Below are 17,348 nucleotides of genomic sequence, written 5' to 3' on the forward strand. Positions count from 1 at the left end.
ACTGAGAATGGTGCTGAGGACTACTGAGAATGGTGCTGAGGACTACTGAGAATGGTGCTGAGGACTACTGAGAATGGTGCTGAGGACAACTGAGAATGGTGCTGAGGACTACTGAGAATGGTGCTGAGGACTACTGACCTTCTGTTGTGTGTTTGATACGTATCCGTTGTTGGTGGAAGTGTTGAGTATAATGGCGGACAAGTCGACGACCCTCTTCTCTGCTTCAGAAACGAGAGCATCCAGTCTGTCTGACCGACTGTTGACATACTTCTGGACTAAAGATCAGACATGATTTAATTAATTAATGGTAACAATTGGTAGCCAAGCGTTTTGAAATTACAAAATGATTATCAGATTGGTTATAGTAAAATGAAATGATCACACGTTTGTTGTTTGTGATTTTCCAAAGTGACCATAAATTTGCTAAGGGACATTTTGTGACTGAATTTGTACTCAAAAGTAACCATACATTCCTAGGTTGACAGTTTCTCATACCCTTTATATTTTTTAATTTCTTGAGTGTGACTATCTTTGAAATGACATTTGAATTTGTCAAAAGATCATTCTGAAGCTTCAGTTTTGATGGAAAACATTGACCATCTGTACTTAACGTAAAAAACCCTAAGTATTTGACATTTGTACTTAGACTTACAGAGTGGACTTTCCCGAGCCCCATGTAACAGCAGCATCTTAGCCATGGGGATGTTGTTGGTCATAACCGCCACATCAAGGGGAGTTAACCCCTCACTGTTCGTACTGAAAGTAAAAAGAAGCTGTAAGTCAAATGTCACTTAAACTGATTGAAAAGTTCATTCTAAAGGTCAGGACTCAATGAATAACTTAAATTGTGTTACGAAGAATGAGGGTTAAGAATATTAAACATGAATCAAACTTGGGGGAAAGTGGGGTTTGGGGAGGTTAGGGGCAGGATGGTGATGAGTAGAGAGGGGTAAGGATGGGGTTTGTATTTCCGCAATGAATTTAATTTTACATTAGAAAAAAATATGTTCTAGTTATCACAGCCCACCTGGACATCCAAAATGAACCCCTAGACCCGTACTAACATGTATAGCGCTGTTAACTGACCTGTTGATATGTAGCCCGCCAACATCCAACACCGTTTTTGCCAGGTCTATATTCTGCTGTTCCACTGCATCAAACAGAGCTGAAATCATACAAGAAAGAAAAACTCCAAAGTCAAATTTTTGTTAGTTTTCAGAATATACTGAATGACCTGGCTGTTCAAAGACATGCATTTTTGTGTACCATTTAAATATGTCATCAACTTGTATGTAGTTTTTAAATGTCATAAATCTTGTGTATCTTTTAATGATGTCATGAATTCTTGTTTTCCTTTTAATATGTCATCAATTCTTGTTTACCTTTTGAAAATGTCATCAGTTAGTGTGTATCTTTTTAATTTCATCACTTCTTGCGTATTTAATAAATATTTCATCAATTTTTGTTTACTTCTTAAATATGTCATCAATTCTTGTAAATCTTTTAAACATGTCATCAAATTTTTTATGTACTTTTAAATTTGTCATCAGTTCTTGTGCACCTCTTAAACATGTCATCAACACTTGTGTACCTTTTAAATGTCATCCTTCTAGTGTACGTTCAATTCTCACATATACCTTTCAAATATGTCATGTAATCTTCTGTATTTTCTAAACATGTCACCAAATCGTGTGTATCTTTTAAACATGTCATCAATTCTTGTGTATCTTGTAAATATGTCATCAACTCTTGTGTACATTTTTATATATCATCAATTAATTTACAAAGTCCTAATTACCTTTCATAAAAGATATTATAAGATCCTCATCATAGAAAGGAAATGCGTGTCATGATAGAATTAGTCTATATCATTAAGTTGTCTCATTTTACAATGGAGGTGTTACATAAAATTGCCTGCATGACGCCACCATTGTAAAGTTACCTCTGGGTGAATTTCACACTTTAAACAAGTACATTGTAAATCTTTTAACACGTCAGTATTTAAATGTAAAGGTAATTTAATTATGACCTAGGGCTGTAACTGAGAAGCTATAATTATATATCGCCCCCTGCATGACTCCCCATAATTAAGTTACCACCCACAATGCCTTATTTCCCCACGTTTATATTTAATATCTGAATAGGGTACTAATGAGTTTATTAATGCTATCATAATTAATTGATGTCAATTAAAACTGTATGAAATTAAATCGAACCAATTGAAAGACGAGCATTCCATGTTAGATAATTACATCAACGGACATATTAACTCATACAAAAATATGATGGTTTCACATGCATGGGTCCATATAATAGCTACAATGTTTAAAAACTTTCGTTGAAGTCCATTTTATATTGTTACGTAAAAGCAGACTGGACAATTTTTAGTAAATCAAGGACCATAACTCTATCTCGTTAATATTAATGGAAACAACAGGACTATCATACCTGCATGGTTTAAGTGATTGGTAAGAAAAGTGCAAAATTCTATTAAAAATAAAAAAAAATAAAATAAAATATTTGGTGAAGTTGTATTTGTATCTATATAGACCTAGACAAGACGACCATTGGACAGATATATATATACAACAAAATTTCAGTAGTGGGTTTGTAGGGTATATATAATTTTCAGTTTGATATATAATATATATATTTTGTACCTGCATATATATGTATATATACAGCATAAACAATTCTAAATATAAACTGATTAAGTCACAGACAGCTTACTAACAAAGAAAAAATACATCTATCTTAATCTTAAATAATAATTTATCTTTTTTTCATACATACACGTAACATATACTATAATCAGAGGAATTCTCAACCACAGAGCAAGTCCACCAAAGCAAAATAACATGTTACAGGATCATTCCTAAGTTCATTTCTTACATTAGGTTATGAACAGCGTTATAAACTTACCATATATTAAATCACAGAGTGGTCGACTCCTATTAGATAAGAGGACTTACCAACAAATTGTAATTGAAGTGTTCGCTGACCAGTACAATAGAGTGCTGAAAAGTTAAGTCAGTCGAACAGGACAACAAAGACCTGTATCATCCCTCCACAAAACCTATTTATTATCTTGTACTGTCAGGTCCGTGACAAGGTCAATTACAAGTGTACAGTATAGACTGACCCTTAAGCTGATGCCTCCGGCCACTGATGACCAGTCACCGGTCATGATTAGTCTCACCTTTTCAGTCTTATCTTGACTTGGGATCATTAGCGTTAAATCCCCTTGACCAACTGTTTACCTTATCAACGGGACATTACCTTATGGAGCCTTCAACAATTCAATCGGCTAACGTTATACTTACCTAGCATTGCAGGGTGTCATGAATGACACCTGATGATGTCCAGTTTAGAATAACACTGACCACTTGACCAGTGGGCCCTACAATACTGATGACCACACCTAAACACTTGACCACCTCTAGTTATAATCCTTAAATATCACCTTTGTAAAGATCTATCCGTATAAATGTTTATCTACGAAACCAACAAACGGCATGGCAAGTGTTTGTGGAGTAAAGTTGTGAGTCATTGCTCTGCAGGGGTAGCATGCTTTGTTCAAATTCACCCCTCTGTCGTGTGATTGGTCAATTTACAGTGTTTTGTACATGTGTGCCTGTGTTCATGGATGGATGAACTATGTAACCCTCCAGGTGTGTCTCCGTTATTTTGTTTTCATCCTGCCACATCAAACGTACGGTGACAAGGTGCTTATTGACACATCATTTTGATAAATAGGGAGTAACCAAAACGTCCCCGATAGCCCCTGCTGATCAAAAGTGAACTTAAAGCAGAGATCTAGACTATCTGAGGAATGCACTTTAACCGGGTTACGGAGTATGAACAATTTAATATGATATCAATCAATGGATAGTGAATTGACAAATTTTAACGACAAATATAAATTCATTTCTTTAGATATTAATGTCTAGTAATATTTTTTTCTGGCTTAAATTCTTATAAATTGTTTAAATTAAAGGAGTCATTCACTATGAAATTTAAAAGTTTTATGATAAAAATCAATTTATTAAAAATGTATTGATAAGAAATCATCTACTGGTTCATATAATAATAACGATATCAATTAAGGAGATATAACCTTCATTTTTAATAGATTTTTTTTCATAAATATTATATATAGATTCATATTCTGATAATGATATAAATTACAGATATGATTCATTTTTTTAAATTACAACTAACTCTTTTATGATAAAAAGACTGTGATGTACGTGTGTTATAAAAAGCTATTATGAAGAACTGTTTTAAATGTATGTGTTGAAATATGACTCTGTTTAAAATGAAATAGAAATGATCGACATATGGGCAATGAGCTGACATTCACTTTAAATTGCTATACTGAACCAAACTATACACTTTTATCATCACTGATATACCTACTTGTATATACTTTCACAATATTAAGGATCCTCGGTACCACTACCAAAAATGGCCCACATCGGAAATTATTTTTCTTACATGACCATATTTAGCTTAGACAAATATTTTTTTTAAAGAAACCCATACCTTGTGAAACTCTTATGAAAATAAAAATAATAATAAAAAAAATCAATCAACAACAGCATTCTGAGTGTAAAAATGCATCAGACTAGACCAGAATTCGAACCCATGGCCTCTGACCGCCTGAAATATAGTCACTCTGATCACCTGAGATACCAGGTCAAAAGTAGTAACCTAGCTGGCCCAGTCCCGCTACAGTTACATCGAAACTGAAATTAAGGGGAGATTACTGTAGTTATGAAAAAACTTCAGTGGAACTCTCTAGTGTTTTGCCTGCAGTATGTGAGACAGAGATCCTTAACACGTGCTTTGAATATTGATACCATGTACAAAGTTTCATTGAAATCTATGCAGTATTATTGGAGAAGTTGTCTGGAGGAAATTGTGTCTGCAGGCAAATGGACAGAAAGACAGATGGATGGATGGACAGACGGACAGAAAGACCAATGGATGGATGAACAGACGGACATCCTTCTTGAAGGAGTTTATTGCAGGGGTTCGCTGCAGGGGGAATAATTAGTACATGCGTTAATTAAAGATATAGCATTGCCAATATTTTGTAATTATAATATCTCTTTATGTGTTTCTGACACAGTACGATACAAATTAAAAATTTTTAAATCATGCATAATTACCATAATCAAAACCAGTAAACATAACAAAATCGGCAGTTGTAAAAAAGATTTGAATTCGAATGAATCCTTACAACTTAACAATAAAACACAAAATTGAAAAAAATAATTATTTAAAAAAATTGAATTTCTAATTAAAATCATTAATGTGTGAGACTAATGTATAAATGTTATGCCTCGAGTCATAGTAAATTATTGTTGATTTTATCTCAAGATTTTTTCCTATTTATAAAACAGTAACTAGCCGTACGATATATAAATAACCCAATATAGACCTATAATACACGAGTACATGGGTATGTATGGGGTCACACAAAGGTCAATCCCAGCTCCTTTTTGTCAATCCCAGATCTTAAGCATGGTAGGTTAATCATTGTGTATGTACACCTTTTGATTAAGACAATGAATTAATTACGAGAGGAATGTTCATATCTTTTTATAATATATTGATTGAGTTCTCGTATTTCATAAAACAGCTTATATTCCTTGGTATGTGTACTTTTGAAAATCGCTGACACACGCTGTGATATTTGTAAAATGACTTCGTAATGTAGAATTAACTTAAAGTGCGTGCAATACATTAAATGTATCTAGGTATCAATTGAAACAGAAGAAGAAAAAAAAGAATGGTCAGACCAGAATTCGAACCGGTGACCATCTGAACTCTAAACGGACATTATAACCAATTAAGCTACCTGGTCTATCGACCCAGTCCATTCCACTAAATTCCTCCCTCCTTTTAGAAGTATTTGACCTCAATAATACACAAGACCTTAAACCACGTTCCATGGGTATATTTCATAGGGCGCCACAAGTAACAGGAGAAAAGAAATGCACAGGCTGACCGGGATTCCAACCCAGGACCCTCCGAACTCTAGATGGACACTCGAACCAATAGAGCTACGTTAGGCCAATGATTGACCAGAGCAGTTCCCCTACACAATAATACTATATAAGTTTACAGAAAGAATTAGATGACTAAATCACTGTTACAGCCCTTAGGTTGTATATAAATGAATATTTGTTTTGCAGATGTAGTAGAGTGGAATAAATCCAGGCACGCAGAATCAGTTCATGCTTTTTATTAAAACGTAAACAGGCAATGGACATCTGAATTGGTGACAGCACGTGTGCATACCTGGTCCTCGCAGGAGTATGTAATACATTCTAAGAACGCGCATGTGCTGTCACCAATTCAGATGTCCATTGCCTGTTTAGGTTATAATAAAAGCATGAACTGATTCTGTGTGTCTGGATTTATTCAACTCTACTACACAGAGAAAACTTATTAACTTTATAACTAGAACAAGATAGCATATGATTTCATTTCGTACCAAAAAACTCTCAAATTTCTAAAAAGAACTTCATGAAATTTCAAACATTACTAATGACAAAAAAAGAAAGATTTATTACATCAACAAGAGAGTTCTTATCTTCTTCTCCTCCCCACCCCCCCACAAAAAATGAAATGGTTGAAAGGAATTGATCTGTATTGTTGAAGAAATATGTCATGTAATATATTTGGTGTGCCCTTACAATTTTAAAACTACGCTTTTGACAAAATACAATCTGGACATTCTGTGTGTGACCTGAGACCTTGACATTCTGAGAGTGACCAATGACCTTGACATTCTGTGTGTGACCTGAGACCTTGACATTCTGTGAGTGACCAATGACCTTGACATTCTGTGAGTGATTTAACAACCTTGACATTCTGTGAGTGACCCGATGACCTTGACATTCTGAGAGTGACCAATGACCTTGACATTCTACTATATATACTGACCTTGACTCTCAGGAGATCCCCTCCTTTCCCTGTCGGTCTTCTTCTTGTCATAAAGTCGGTTCGGTGTTATGACGTCTGCTTCGCTACTTGTGGATCCCCTTTTCTTCGGTGTCGCAACTTGAAATTTGAAGAAAATTAATTGCAATAAAAAAACGACTGGCGATTCAATGTCATCCATCAAAATTTTTGATATCTGTAAACAATTTTTTTTTGCTGCAAACCCAGCATTTGTTCAGACATTTGATCTACGATCTATTCAAAATCATCCATCAAGGTTTCTAATATCTGTAAATTACGATTTTCCTTCTCTTCAATTTTCTCTACGCCACTTTACATACACTCTTCATTCTGATAACACATTGCATCCTTAATGTAGATAGAAGAAAAAAAATATCGGTGAAACATGGAAATTTGAGATATTTTTAATTACTAGATTCTCATTACGAATCCTGTTCACAACTTTGTTGCCAACATATCGGTACAGCACATGGCACAGTGATATCCTGGCCATATGTTGGTGTGATCCACGTTTATGATTGGTTAGAAACTCGGCTGATGTACCATTAAATCTATTCTGGCTCTCCATCTGCTATTCCAAACAGCGAAATTAAAAGTCGGACAATGCTGGTCTGATTTACATCCATGCCAATTAACAAATATAGATGTTTGCAAAATAAATTAAAAAGAACGTATCAACCAATTAATATTTAAAAGTATTTGCAGACACAGACAGACTGACCCTTTGGTATGCAGGACTTCACCATTGGATATATACAATACATTTGGTACTGGGGAGTAGTATTGATTAAAAAATATAAAGCGATCAATTGGAGAAAAAAACACATAAAAACAAAACTGAAAGAATCAAGACAAATACAATTTTGTTCAAAATAATGAAAAAAAATAAATAAAAAGTAAACAAAAAATAAATAAATAATTTCTATAGTTATTTATCTATGTAATTTATTAAAACGTGTTTGCATGTAAATGAATACAACATTGCATGAATATATGAAATTTATCTCAATTACTTGTACTAAGGGCGGTTGGTTGGCGCAATGGATAGTGCATACTTAAGTCTGGTTTACATTTTGATTTAAACATATTTTGTTGCAGATTTGCAATGGAATTTAGGCACAAGTTATCCCAACTTATGAAGCCTTCTCCCAGAAATGTTTTTCATAAGTCTTTCACCAAGACAACTTGGGTTCGATTCCCTGATTGGACATGAAAGGTATTGAGTCACCTGCCGAATCCTGTGGGTTTTCCACAGGTACTCCGGTTACCTCCCACACTAAGACCCACTGTGCGCTTCCATCTGGGCCAACAAATGTGATTAATTTATTTTAATAAAAAACTTTTTCATAATTATTGTAAAATAAATAAAGCTTATACGTTATCTTTGTACATGTACTAAGTTAACAGGTGAGTCGGATATCCCTACCTAATATTCCTCAGTGAGAACATGCACCCCCCACCCCCCCACCCCCTCCCCCCAAATCACTGCTTCTCAAATTCTATTATGTCTGGCAATGTTTTTTAAAACATATATATAGATAGATGTTTGTAAAATTGTCTGGCAGACGGTCCATACCTGTGAGTGTTTTCGGTCTGTTTGGCGTGTTCATTGCACCGAAGTTGAGCAGGTGAGCTGGAAGCCCGGGGGATGTGGGCAAGAGAGATTGGACGTCTGCTACACCTGTATTTTCATTTTCGCTCATAAATATCTTGATTTTCCTTCCATCGCCACTGAAAACAGAACAACAAATCTCTGTGATATCATCGTGTCTCCCTTACAGAGCTGTCCCCTCAGATACTGTGTGTGTTGAATCACAAATCTCGCACATAACATCCCCTGATTATCACAACAGCTTGAACCTCTAAAGAATTTCACTTAATTAGATTTTCATAAAGATTTTAATTCATATCAATGACCGAAGTCCTATGCTGCATAACACAGAGCAAGCAGAAAAGATAAGAAAAGATGAAAAGTACCAGATTTATTAAAACAGAGAAAAGCATGTTTTTTTTCATTTCAAAATTATTAACCTAACAATACTTTTAATCTGAGCTATTGTTTTAAATTGTTCAATTTTGCTACAAAAAAAACTATTTTCGTGTATTTTGTCTTTGTGTAATAAGTTATTTTATACAAAGGTACAATTTAACTGTTTTTAATTTGAAGATTTCTTTTAAGATTAAGGACAAACATTTTCATTTCCTAATCTTGTGTGGTTCAAGCTGACAAGGTCTCTTACATCTGTTTCGAAAATGAACACCTGGTTTGGGTAAAACTCACTTGTCTTGTCTCCCCACTGCGAGGAAATATTTGAACATGATACTGCTCCATAGGGGAACGTTTAAGATGAACGTCTCTTCCAGCGCGACATTACATACACTCTTTAGCCAGCTATGAGAGCTAATATCACCCAAATTACTGCCCATTTCTTCCATTTTTATCATCTACATAACGAATTCCAGTGGACTACTGCTGGGGTCGTTTGTAAGAGATTTTCTCCGAATAATGGATATTCGTAGGAGTAAATAGCTGACATAATGTTTTGTACCTAAATGTAGGACATTTTCAAGTAAGATGCTGATCTTTCAGTTTTCATCTAACTGGAAATTTATCAGACTTTTGGTTTTATAATAACATTTCTTTCTTATTAACAGTAAATTTATAATATTTCAAAATATCTGGTCCTTGGTGAAAATTTCTCCGTCATTCTTTAGAGTATGGTTCGTCATTCAACCGTTTGGATGAATTTCTCTTGTCAACCCCCTTGGTATGATTTCTCTGCCACCCCTTGGTATGATTCCTCTGTCACCCAATCTAGGGTATGATTTCTCTGCCACCCACTGGTATGATTTCTCTGCCATCCTTTGGTATGATTTCTCTGCCACCCCTTGGTATGATTTCTCTGCCACCCCTTGGTATGATTCCTCTGTCACCCTCTTGGGTATGATTTTTCTGTCACCCTCTTGGGTATGATTTTTCTGTCACCCTCTTGGGTATGATTTTTCTGTCACCCTCTTGGGTATAATTTCTCTGCCACCCTCTAGGGTATGATTTCTCTGTCACCCCTCTGGGGTATGATTTCTCTGTCACCCCTCTAGGGTATGATTTCTCTGTCACCCTCTAGGGTATGATTTCTCTGTCACCCCTTGGTATGATTTCTCTGCCACCCTCTAGGGTATGATTCCTCTGTCACCCTTTTGGGTATGATTTTTCTGTCACCCTCTTGGGTATGATTTATCTGCCACCCCTTGGTATGATTTCTCTGCCACCCCTTGGTATGATTTCTCCGCCACCCCTTGGTATGATTCCTCTGCCACCCCTTGGTATGTTTTCTCTGTCACCCTTCTAGGGCATGATATCTCTGTCACCAAATCTAGGGTATGATTTATCTGTCACCCTCTAGGGGATGATTTCTCTGTCATCTGTAGGGTATATTTCTCTGTCACCTTCTAGGGAATGTTTTCTCTGCCACCCCATCTAGGGCATGATTTCTCTGTCATCTGTAGGGGATATTTCTCTGTCACCCTCTAGGGTATGATTTCTCTGTCACCCAATCTAGGGTATGATTTCTCTGTCACCCTTCTAGGGTATGATATCTCTGTCACCCAATCTAGGGTATGATTTCTCTGTCACCCCATCTAGGGTATGATTTCTCTGTCATCTGTAGGGTATATTTCTCTGTCACCTTCTAGGGTATGTTTTCTCTGCCACCCCATCTAGGGTATGATTTCTCTGTCATCTGTAGGGTATATTTCTCTGTCACCCTCTAGGGTATGATTTCTCTGTCACCCCATCTAGGGTATGATTTCTCTGTCACCCAATCTAGGGTATGATTTCTCTGTCACCCCTCTAGGGTATGATTTCTCTGTCACCCCTCTAGGTATGATTTCTCTGTCACCCTCTCGGGTATGATTTCTCTGTCACCCCTTGGTATGATTTCTCAGTCACCTAATCTAGGGTATGATTTCTCTGTCATCCCTCTAGGGTATGATTTCTCTGTCACCCTCTAGGGTATGTTTTCTCTGCCACCCCATAGGGAATGATTTTCTGTCACCCCTTGGTATGATTTCTCTGTCACCCCTTAGGGTATGATTTCTCTGCCACCCCCTAGGGAATGATTTTCTGTCTCCTCTTAGGGAATGATTCCTCTGTCACTCCCTTGGGTACAATTTTTCTGTCATCCCTAGGTTATGATTTTTGTCACCCTGTCGGCAACAATTTTTCTGTCCTTGTCAGTCTACCCTCCCTTCGACATAGATGTTACCTTGTTAGTCCACCCTCCCTCCGACATAGACGTTACCTTGTCAGTCCACCCTCCCTCCGACATAGACGTTACCTTGTTAGTCCCCCCTCCCTCCGACATAGACGTTACCTTGTCAGTCCACCCTCCCTCCGACATAGACGTTATCTTGTTGTTAGTCGACCCTCCCTCCCACATAGATGTTACCTTGTCAGTCCACCCTTCCTGCGACTTAGAAGTTACCTTGTCAGTCCACCCTCCCTCCGACATAGACGTTATCTTGTCAGTCCACCCTCCCTCCGACATAGAAGTTACCTTATCAGTCCACCCTCCCTCCGACATAGAAGTTACCTTGTCAGTCCACCCTCCCTCCGATATGGACATTACCTTGTTAGTCCACCCTCCCTCCTAAATAGATGTTACCTTGTTAGTCCACCCTCCCTCCGACATAGACGTTATCTTGTTGTTAGTCGACCCTCCCTCCCACATAGATGTTACCTTGTCAGTCCACCCTTCCTGCGACTTAGAAGTTACCTTGTCAGTCCACCCTCCCTCCTTCATAGATGTTACCTTGTTAGTCCACCCTCCCTCCGACATAGACGTTATCTTGTTGTTAGTCCATCCTCCCTCCGACATAGACGTTACCTTGTTAGTCCACCCTCCCTCCGACACAGACGTTATCTTGTCAGTCTACCCTCCCTCCGACATAGACGTTACCTTGTAAGTCTACCCTCCCTCTGACATAGACATTATCTTGTCAGTCCACCCTCCCTCCGACATAGACGTTACCTTGTTAGTCTACCCTCCCTCCAACATAGACGTTATCTTGTTAGTCCACCCTCCCTCCGACACAGACGTTATCTTGCTAGTCCACCCTCCCTTCGACATAGACGTTACCTTGTAAGTCAAGAAATTTTGAATTCCGACAAGACTGTTTCCAGATAAATATAACAGGAACATTCTCTAATTTCATAAATTCAATTATTAATTATTTTCTGAACTCTGAAGTATATATTTTCCAGATCACTGCTAAAAAACTTCTCATAACAGTTTAAATATAACATTCCAAGTACAACTTTTTAAGATTCATTTTTCAACATTAGAATATTCATATTTAATATAGCATATTGAGATAGATTTTTTTTATTTTTTATAATAATTATGAAATAATATGACAAAATTTAATAAACATTTTTGTAATTTATTTCATCATGATGGAAATTTTCATGGCAGCTAGATTTTTCTTCTCTTTTTATTTATGAGATAATATGATACATTTTAAAATACAAATTTGAACTCATTTCAGTTTAAAGCACATTTCTAATAAATTATATATTAACTTTAAAATCCAAACTAAGAGGTCCATAATTTACATTTACGAATAAAAAACAACACACAATTTGAATTACTCTTCCATGACTTAATATTCTAGGGAATTAATTAAATTGATATGATGTCACGTCTGGGAAAGGATACATGATAAAATCTCACAAGAAACTTACATATCCCTCCTAAAGGGAGACTGTTTTTTAAAATCCTGGTCCAGATAAGTGAATTAATTAATCCAGGAGGTACGAATGTACATTTCACACGAATTATGATGATGTCACATATCATTTGAATTCAGGTATAGACACACCTTGAATATCTATACACACTGTAGCGTGAAAACCAAAACAAATAACTGCAAAACTTCGTACAAATTATGAAGATATATGTAAGTAATATACCCAAGTACACGCTGATAGTGTTCAAGTATACATAATATTTATACGTAGCTGGTTAAGAGTCAAAACAAACAATGGTTCAAACAGCACGATTATAACATATTAAAATTCTCACCAAATAACTATCACTCAATATATGTAACATACTTACGTTAAATGATTCCTCTGTCAAATACAGATCGCAAATAAAATGTCCACAAAAGAAAATTAACAAGATTACTGCGAGCTGAACCCCAGAGGACAATAGAGGTTTTAGCAGGTAAGACATTAGCTATTTTGATCCCGTATTTTAAAGAATTCTGTCTTATCAATAGGTAATTTTAATATGCAGACATGCCAGAACAGATTCCTTAATACTCAATAATACAGGCATACACACTTTAAAATCCCCTGGTGTACGTTTCAGTGCTATGACCAACGTTAACACAGGTATGCATTGTACCTTGTGGGTCGCTGTGACGGTTCAGGGGGGGGGGGCATTATACGTAGATTTTTACAGACACAGATCATTTCATTCATACAATTAAATGATTTTTCCTAATTAAACAAGGTAGGTCTACATCAGATATACATTGATATCTGATGTTTGTTACGGCCTAGCCTTCTCCTGACGTGTTAAAGCTGACTAGTTCTGTGTGACAATGCCTCACCTGTGTGTACAGGTAAAGCGATCAATGATCACAGAATTACCAGTAGTGTATATGTTTCACAACAAACTTCACAAGCAGGAATATCCTCTGAAATTGTTTTTATTTAAATACAAGGATTGTATTTCATAGATAAACTATTGAATGGGCAGATACATGTCTTTAACTTAAATGGCTTGTTCAAGATCCGATTTCTCAAAAGAAAAAAGAAAAACGGACCGAAGATTTCTCATGAGTTGTTTTCTTTGCAGTGTAACGGAAGCCGAGAGATTTGGAGGTTTTAGAATGTTATCTACATTTTTTTTCTACCATGAAATTAATCCCCCTCTTTCTAATCCAATCACATTTGAACACNCACCATCCCCACCGGTCTCCCACTCTCTTGAACAGCAATATTCTCCTTAATATCCTCAATATTTAACCCTTTCACCACTGTAAACTACAATGGACTCATCCATATCAATGCATGGTAGGGTCTACTGAAGTTACATAGGGGTAAAAGGTTTCAATAGTATTTTCCATCTAACATAACAAAACTATCTAATATTAATTATCTTGATCTTTCCCCCTCCCGATCCTCAACAATTTCTAGTTTTTATTCAAATTCTTCGCAATAGGTGTTTCGACCAACAATATGTAAAACATTAAAGTTTGAAATTTGTTCACAATAACATTTTGTTGACATGGTTAATTTTTTCAGCACTTCTTTGATGTGACAATTTGACAAACTCCATGAATTATTTTTTTAATTAAAATTTGTACCTGTGTGTTAGGGTAAACTATTTAGCATTTAAATATGTCAAAAATTGGTGTCTTGAACATTTGACTTAAGTAAAACTTTGAATGGAAATGTAAACCTGTATTTATGAAATTGCATTTAGTTGTAGAGTGAATTATTTAGCAAATTAGTGTTTTGACTATACGACAAACAACATTAAATGTTTAGAATTGAAATATTTTTACTTGTGTTTGTGAAATTGCCTCAGGTTAATTTACATTTTACAGGCAGATTCTTACAGTCTTTTTCGGAGCTGTCGCCATTCATCTGCGTAAACGTTTCAGCAAAATAATTGTATTGAAAATATGACAACAATATAAAAATACACAAATGGAAATTTGAGAATTGAGAATTTGTTTAATTGCCTTTGATAAGTTTACATTATATGGGTAGACCTCGACAGCCTGTCGCTGATATAGGTGACCTTTCATTACATTTTAATGGTCCGAACCTCCAAAACCAATTCTCACAATAACACCACGAGGCACTTAAACGGTTCAAATGTGGTTGGCCACATAATTAACAGCTACTTGATGGGAGGTTTAACCTATCATTAAAGTAAACCCAAGAACCTTGGTATCATGACACTGCTATCTGATCTTACACCGAACATATACAAACCTGTCAATAAGCCACTGATTATCTCAAGCATTTTGCCTAAATTGATGAAATTTGAAATTAATTTTTGAGATTTTCATCAATGTATACATTCTAATTTCCCCCATTTTGTACGTTAAAGGATATATATAGCGCAGAATGAAATCTTATTACTTCCAAAATATTTCAATGAAAATGCTATGCAAGGAATTGATTTCAAGCAAAAACTAACTTGTAAGTTGAACTTGAAATGTGACCCTAAACTAAGTCATAAGGGTCATAAACAAAAAACATTTGGCATTATCAAAGTTTGAGTCATCGGGGTACTCAACTTATCAATTTGAGCTTTCTCATCATTCGACTCATCAAAAGTTGAAATACAATGTACCTGGGTATTTGACTCATCAGGATTCCAGTTATCTGGGTATTTGACTCGTTGAAAGTTTAAGCTTAAATCATTATTCAATATATCTACATATTTGACTCCTTAGAGTAAATAGCTTTCAACTGTATGAGTAGAAAATAGGAAAAGGGTGGGGTGGGGTGGGGTGTGTGTGTGTGTGTGGGTGTGTGTGTGGGGGGGTGACAAGACATTTTACCCTAAATGTCCCAGTCTACCCAGTCACCCAGCTGTAAAAGTGGATAACAAAATATTATAAAAAAATCTTGTAAAATCCTGGCATATCCTTCCAGGGGAAAGACATTGATTATCAGTCATTTGATATTTAGCTTGGGGGGGGTAATAAAAAGATATTTTGTAAACAAAAAACAAAAAAACCCAGACTATCGGTCCCTTCATGCCGCAAAACTGTGTTAAGCTCTGACTTGATGGCCACTAGACTTTGAATGACTTTACATTACATTTATGGTACATGAAGAATCTATCATTTACCTTTCATGGTTTTGCTTCATGTGAAGCAATATTCAGAAGATGGACAAGGTAAAACTTTTATTGGCTTGAGTCAGAATAATGGACTATAAAAAAAGGTCAAGGTAAAATGTAACTTACACCCTTAAGACCTTGTGGCTTTATGCTATATTTAAATTTGACAGGAGATAGTGAGTTTCTGGATAAAGAAGTTGGTAAGCTGAATTAGATTAAAGAATTGATGTCTATATTGTTAAGAGAGACTTATAATAGATATACACGAACCAAATAGTCGACATCAAATATTGTATCTGGATAACGATATTTTACCTTATAAACAAGCATGGTGTTCAATATTTTCGTCAAATTTTTCAAAATGCAATCAGCCTATTTATTTGTAAGAAATTCCTTTCCAAAACTACAGAGGATGATTGCTTTTAAAGTAAGAATAGGCTACGGCCACTACAGAGGGCACTTACTTCAGAAGTAAGAGTAGGCTACGGTCGCTACAGAGGACACTTACTTCAGAAGTAAGAGTAGGCTACGGTCACTACAGAGGACATTTACTACAGAAGTAAGAGTAGGCTACAGTCACTACAGAGGGCACTTACTACAGAAGTAAGAGTAAACTACGGCCACTACAGAGGGCACTTACTACAGAAGTAAGAGTAGACTACGGCCACTACAGAGGGCACTTAATTACTACAGAAGTAAGAGTAGGCTACGGTCGCTACAGAGGACACTTACTTCAGAAGTAAGAGTAGACTACGGCCACTACAGAGGGCACTTACTACAGAAGTAAGAGTAGGCTACGGTCGCTACAGAGGGCACTTACTTCAGAAGTAAGAGTAGGCTACGGTCACTACAGAGGGTACTTACTTCAGAAGTTAGAGTAGGCTACGGCCACTACAGAGGACACTTACTACAGAAGTAAGAGTAGGCTACGGTCGCTACAGAGGGCACTTACTTCAGAAGTAAGAGTAGGCTACGGTCACTACAGAGGGTACTTACTTCAGAAGTAAGAGTAGACTACGGTCACTACAGAGGGCACTTACTTCAGAAGTAAGAGTAGGCTACGGTCACTACAGAGGACACTTACTACAGAAGTAAGAGTAGGCTACGGTCACTACAGAGGGCACTTACTTCAGAAGTAAGAGTAGGCTACGGTCACTACAGAGGGCACTTACTACAGAAGTAAGAGTAGGCTACGGTCACTATAAAGATGCTATGTCTGATTTAAAGGATGCTTATTTCAGAAGTGACTAAAACAAACTGAGCAAGTAGGAAGGAAAAATAATTTCCATCACAAGATCAAATGCAGATATAAGTATATGAAGTAATAATTAGCGGATAACTTACCAGTCCAGACTGACCGAGCGTTGTCTCTGCTGCCACAGGTTATCCTTCCCTTTGTCCTTCTGACTCAGGCGTCGCCCGATCTTGTAAAGTCCACCCGAACTTTCTAGTCTGTGAAGTCACAAATAATGTATTGTCAAAATCTACAACTCAGTAATA

At 36.4% G+C, this 17,348-nt stretch overlaps 1 protein-coding gene across 2 annotated transcripts in view; it reads right to left on the reverse strand.

The window, feature by feature from the left end:
- The window catches only part of LOC110455674 (ankyrin repeat and fibronectin type-III domain-containing protein 1-like), a 152,983-nt gene that overhangs the window by 19,797 nt on the left and 115,838 nt on the right, over positions 1–17,348 (reverse strand). For both annotated transcript variants that reach the window (XM_021505939.1, XM_021505940.1), the window contains 6 exons: positions 17,193–17,300; positions 8,552–8,706; positions 6,958–7,074; positions 1,087–1,165; positions 653–756; positions 139–275 (listed from right to left, as the gene is read on the reverse strand). In XM_021505939.1, coding sequence (XP_021361614.1) covers positions 139–275; positions 653–756; positions 1,087–1,165; positions 6,958–7,074; positions 8,552–8,706; positions 17,193–17,300 — 700 coding nt within the window. The remainder of the gene's footprint in view (positions 1–138; positions 276–652; positions 757–1,086; positions 1,166–6,957; positions 7,075–8,551; positions 8,707–17,192; positions 17,301–17,348) is intronic.

This window comes from Mizuhopecten yessoensis, unplaced genomic scaffold, assembly GCF_002113885.1.
Source record: "Mizuhopecten yessoensis strain PY_sf001 unplaced genomic scaffold, ASM211388v2 scaffold8361, whole genome shotgun sequence".
NCBI lineage: Eukaryota > Metazoa > Mollusca > Bivalvia > Pectinida > Pectinidae > Mizuhopecten > Mizuhopecten yessoensis.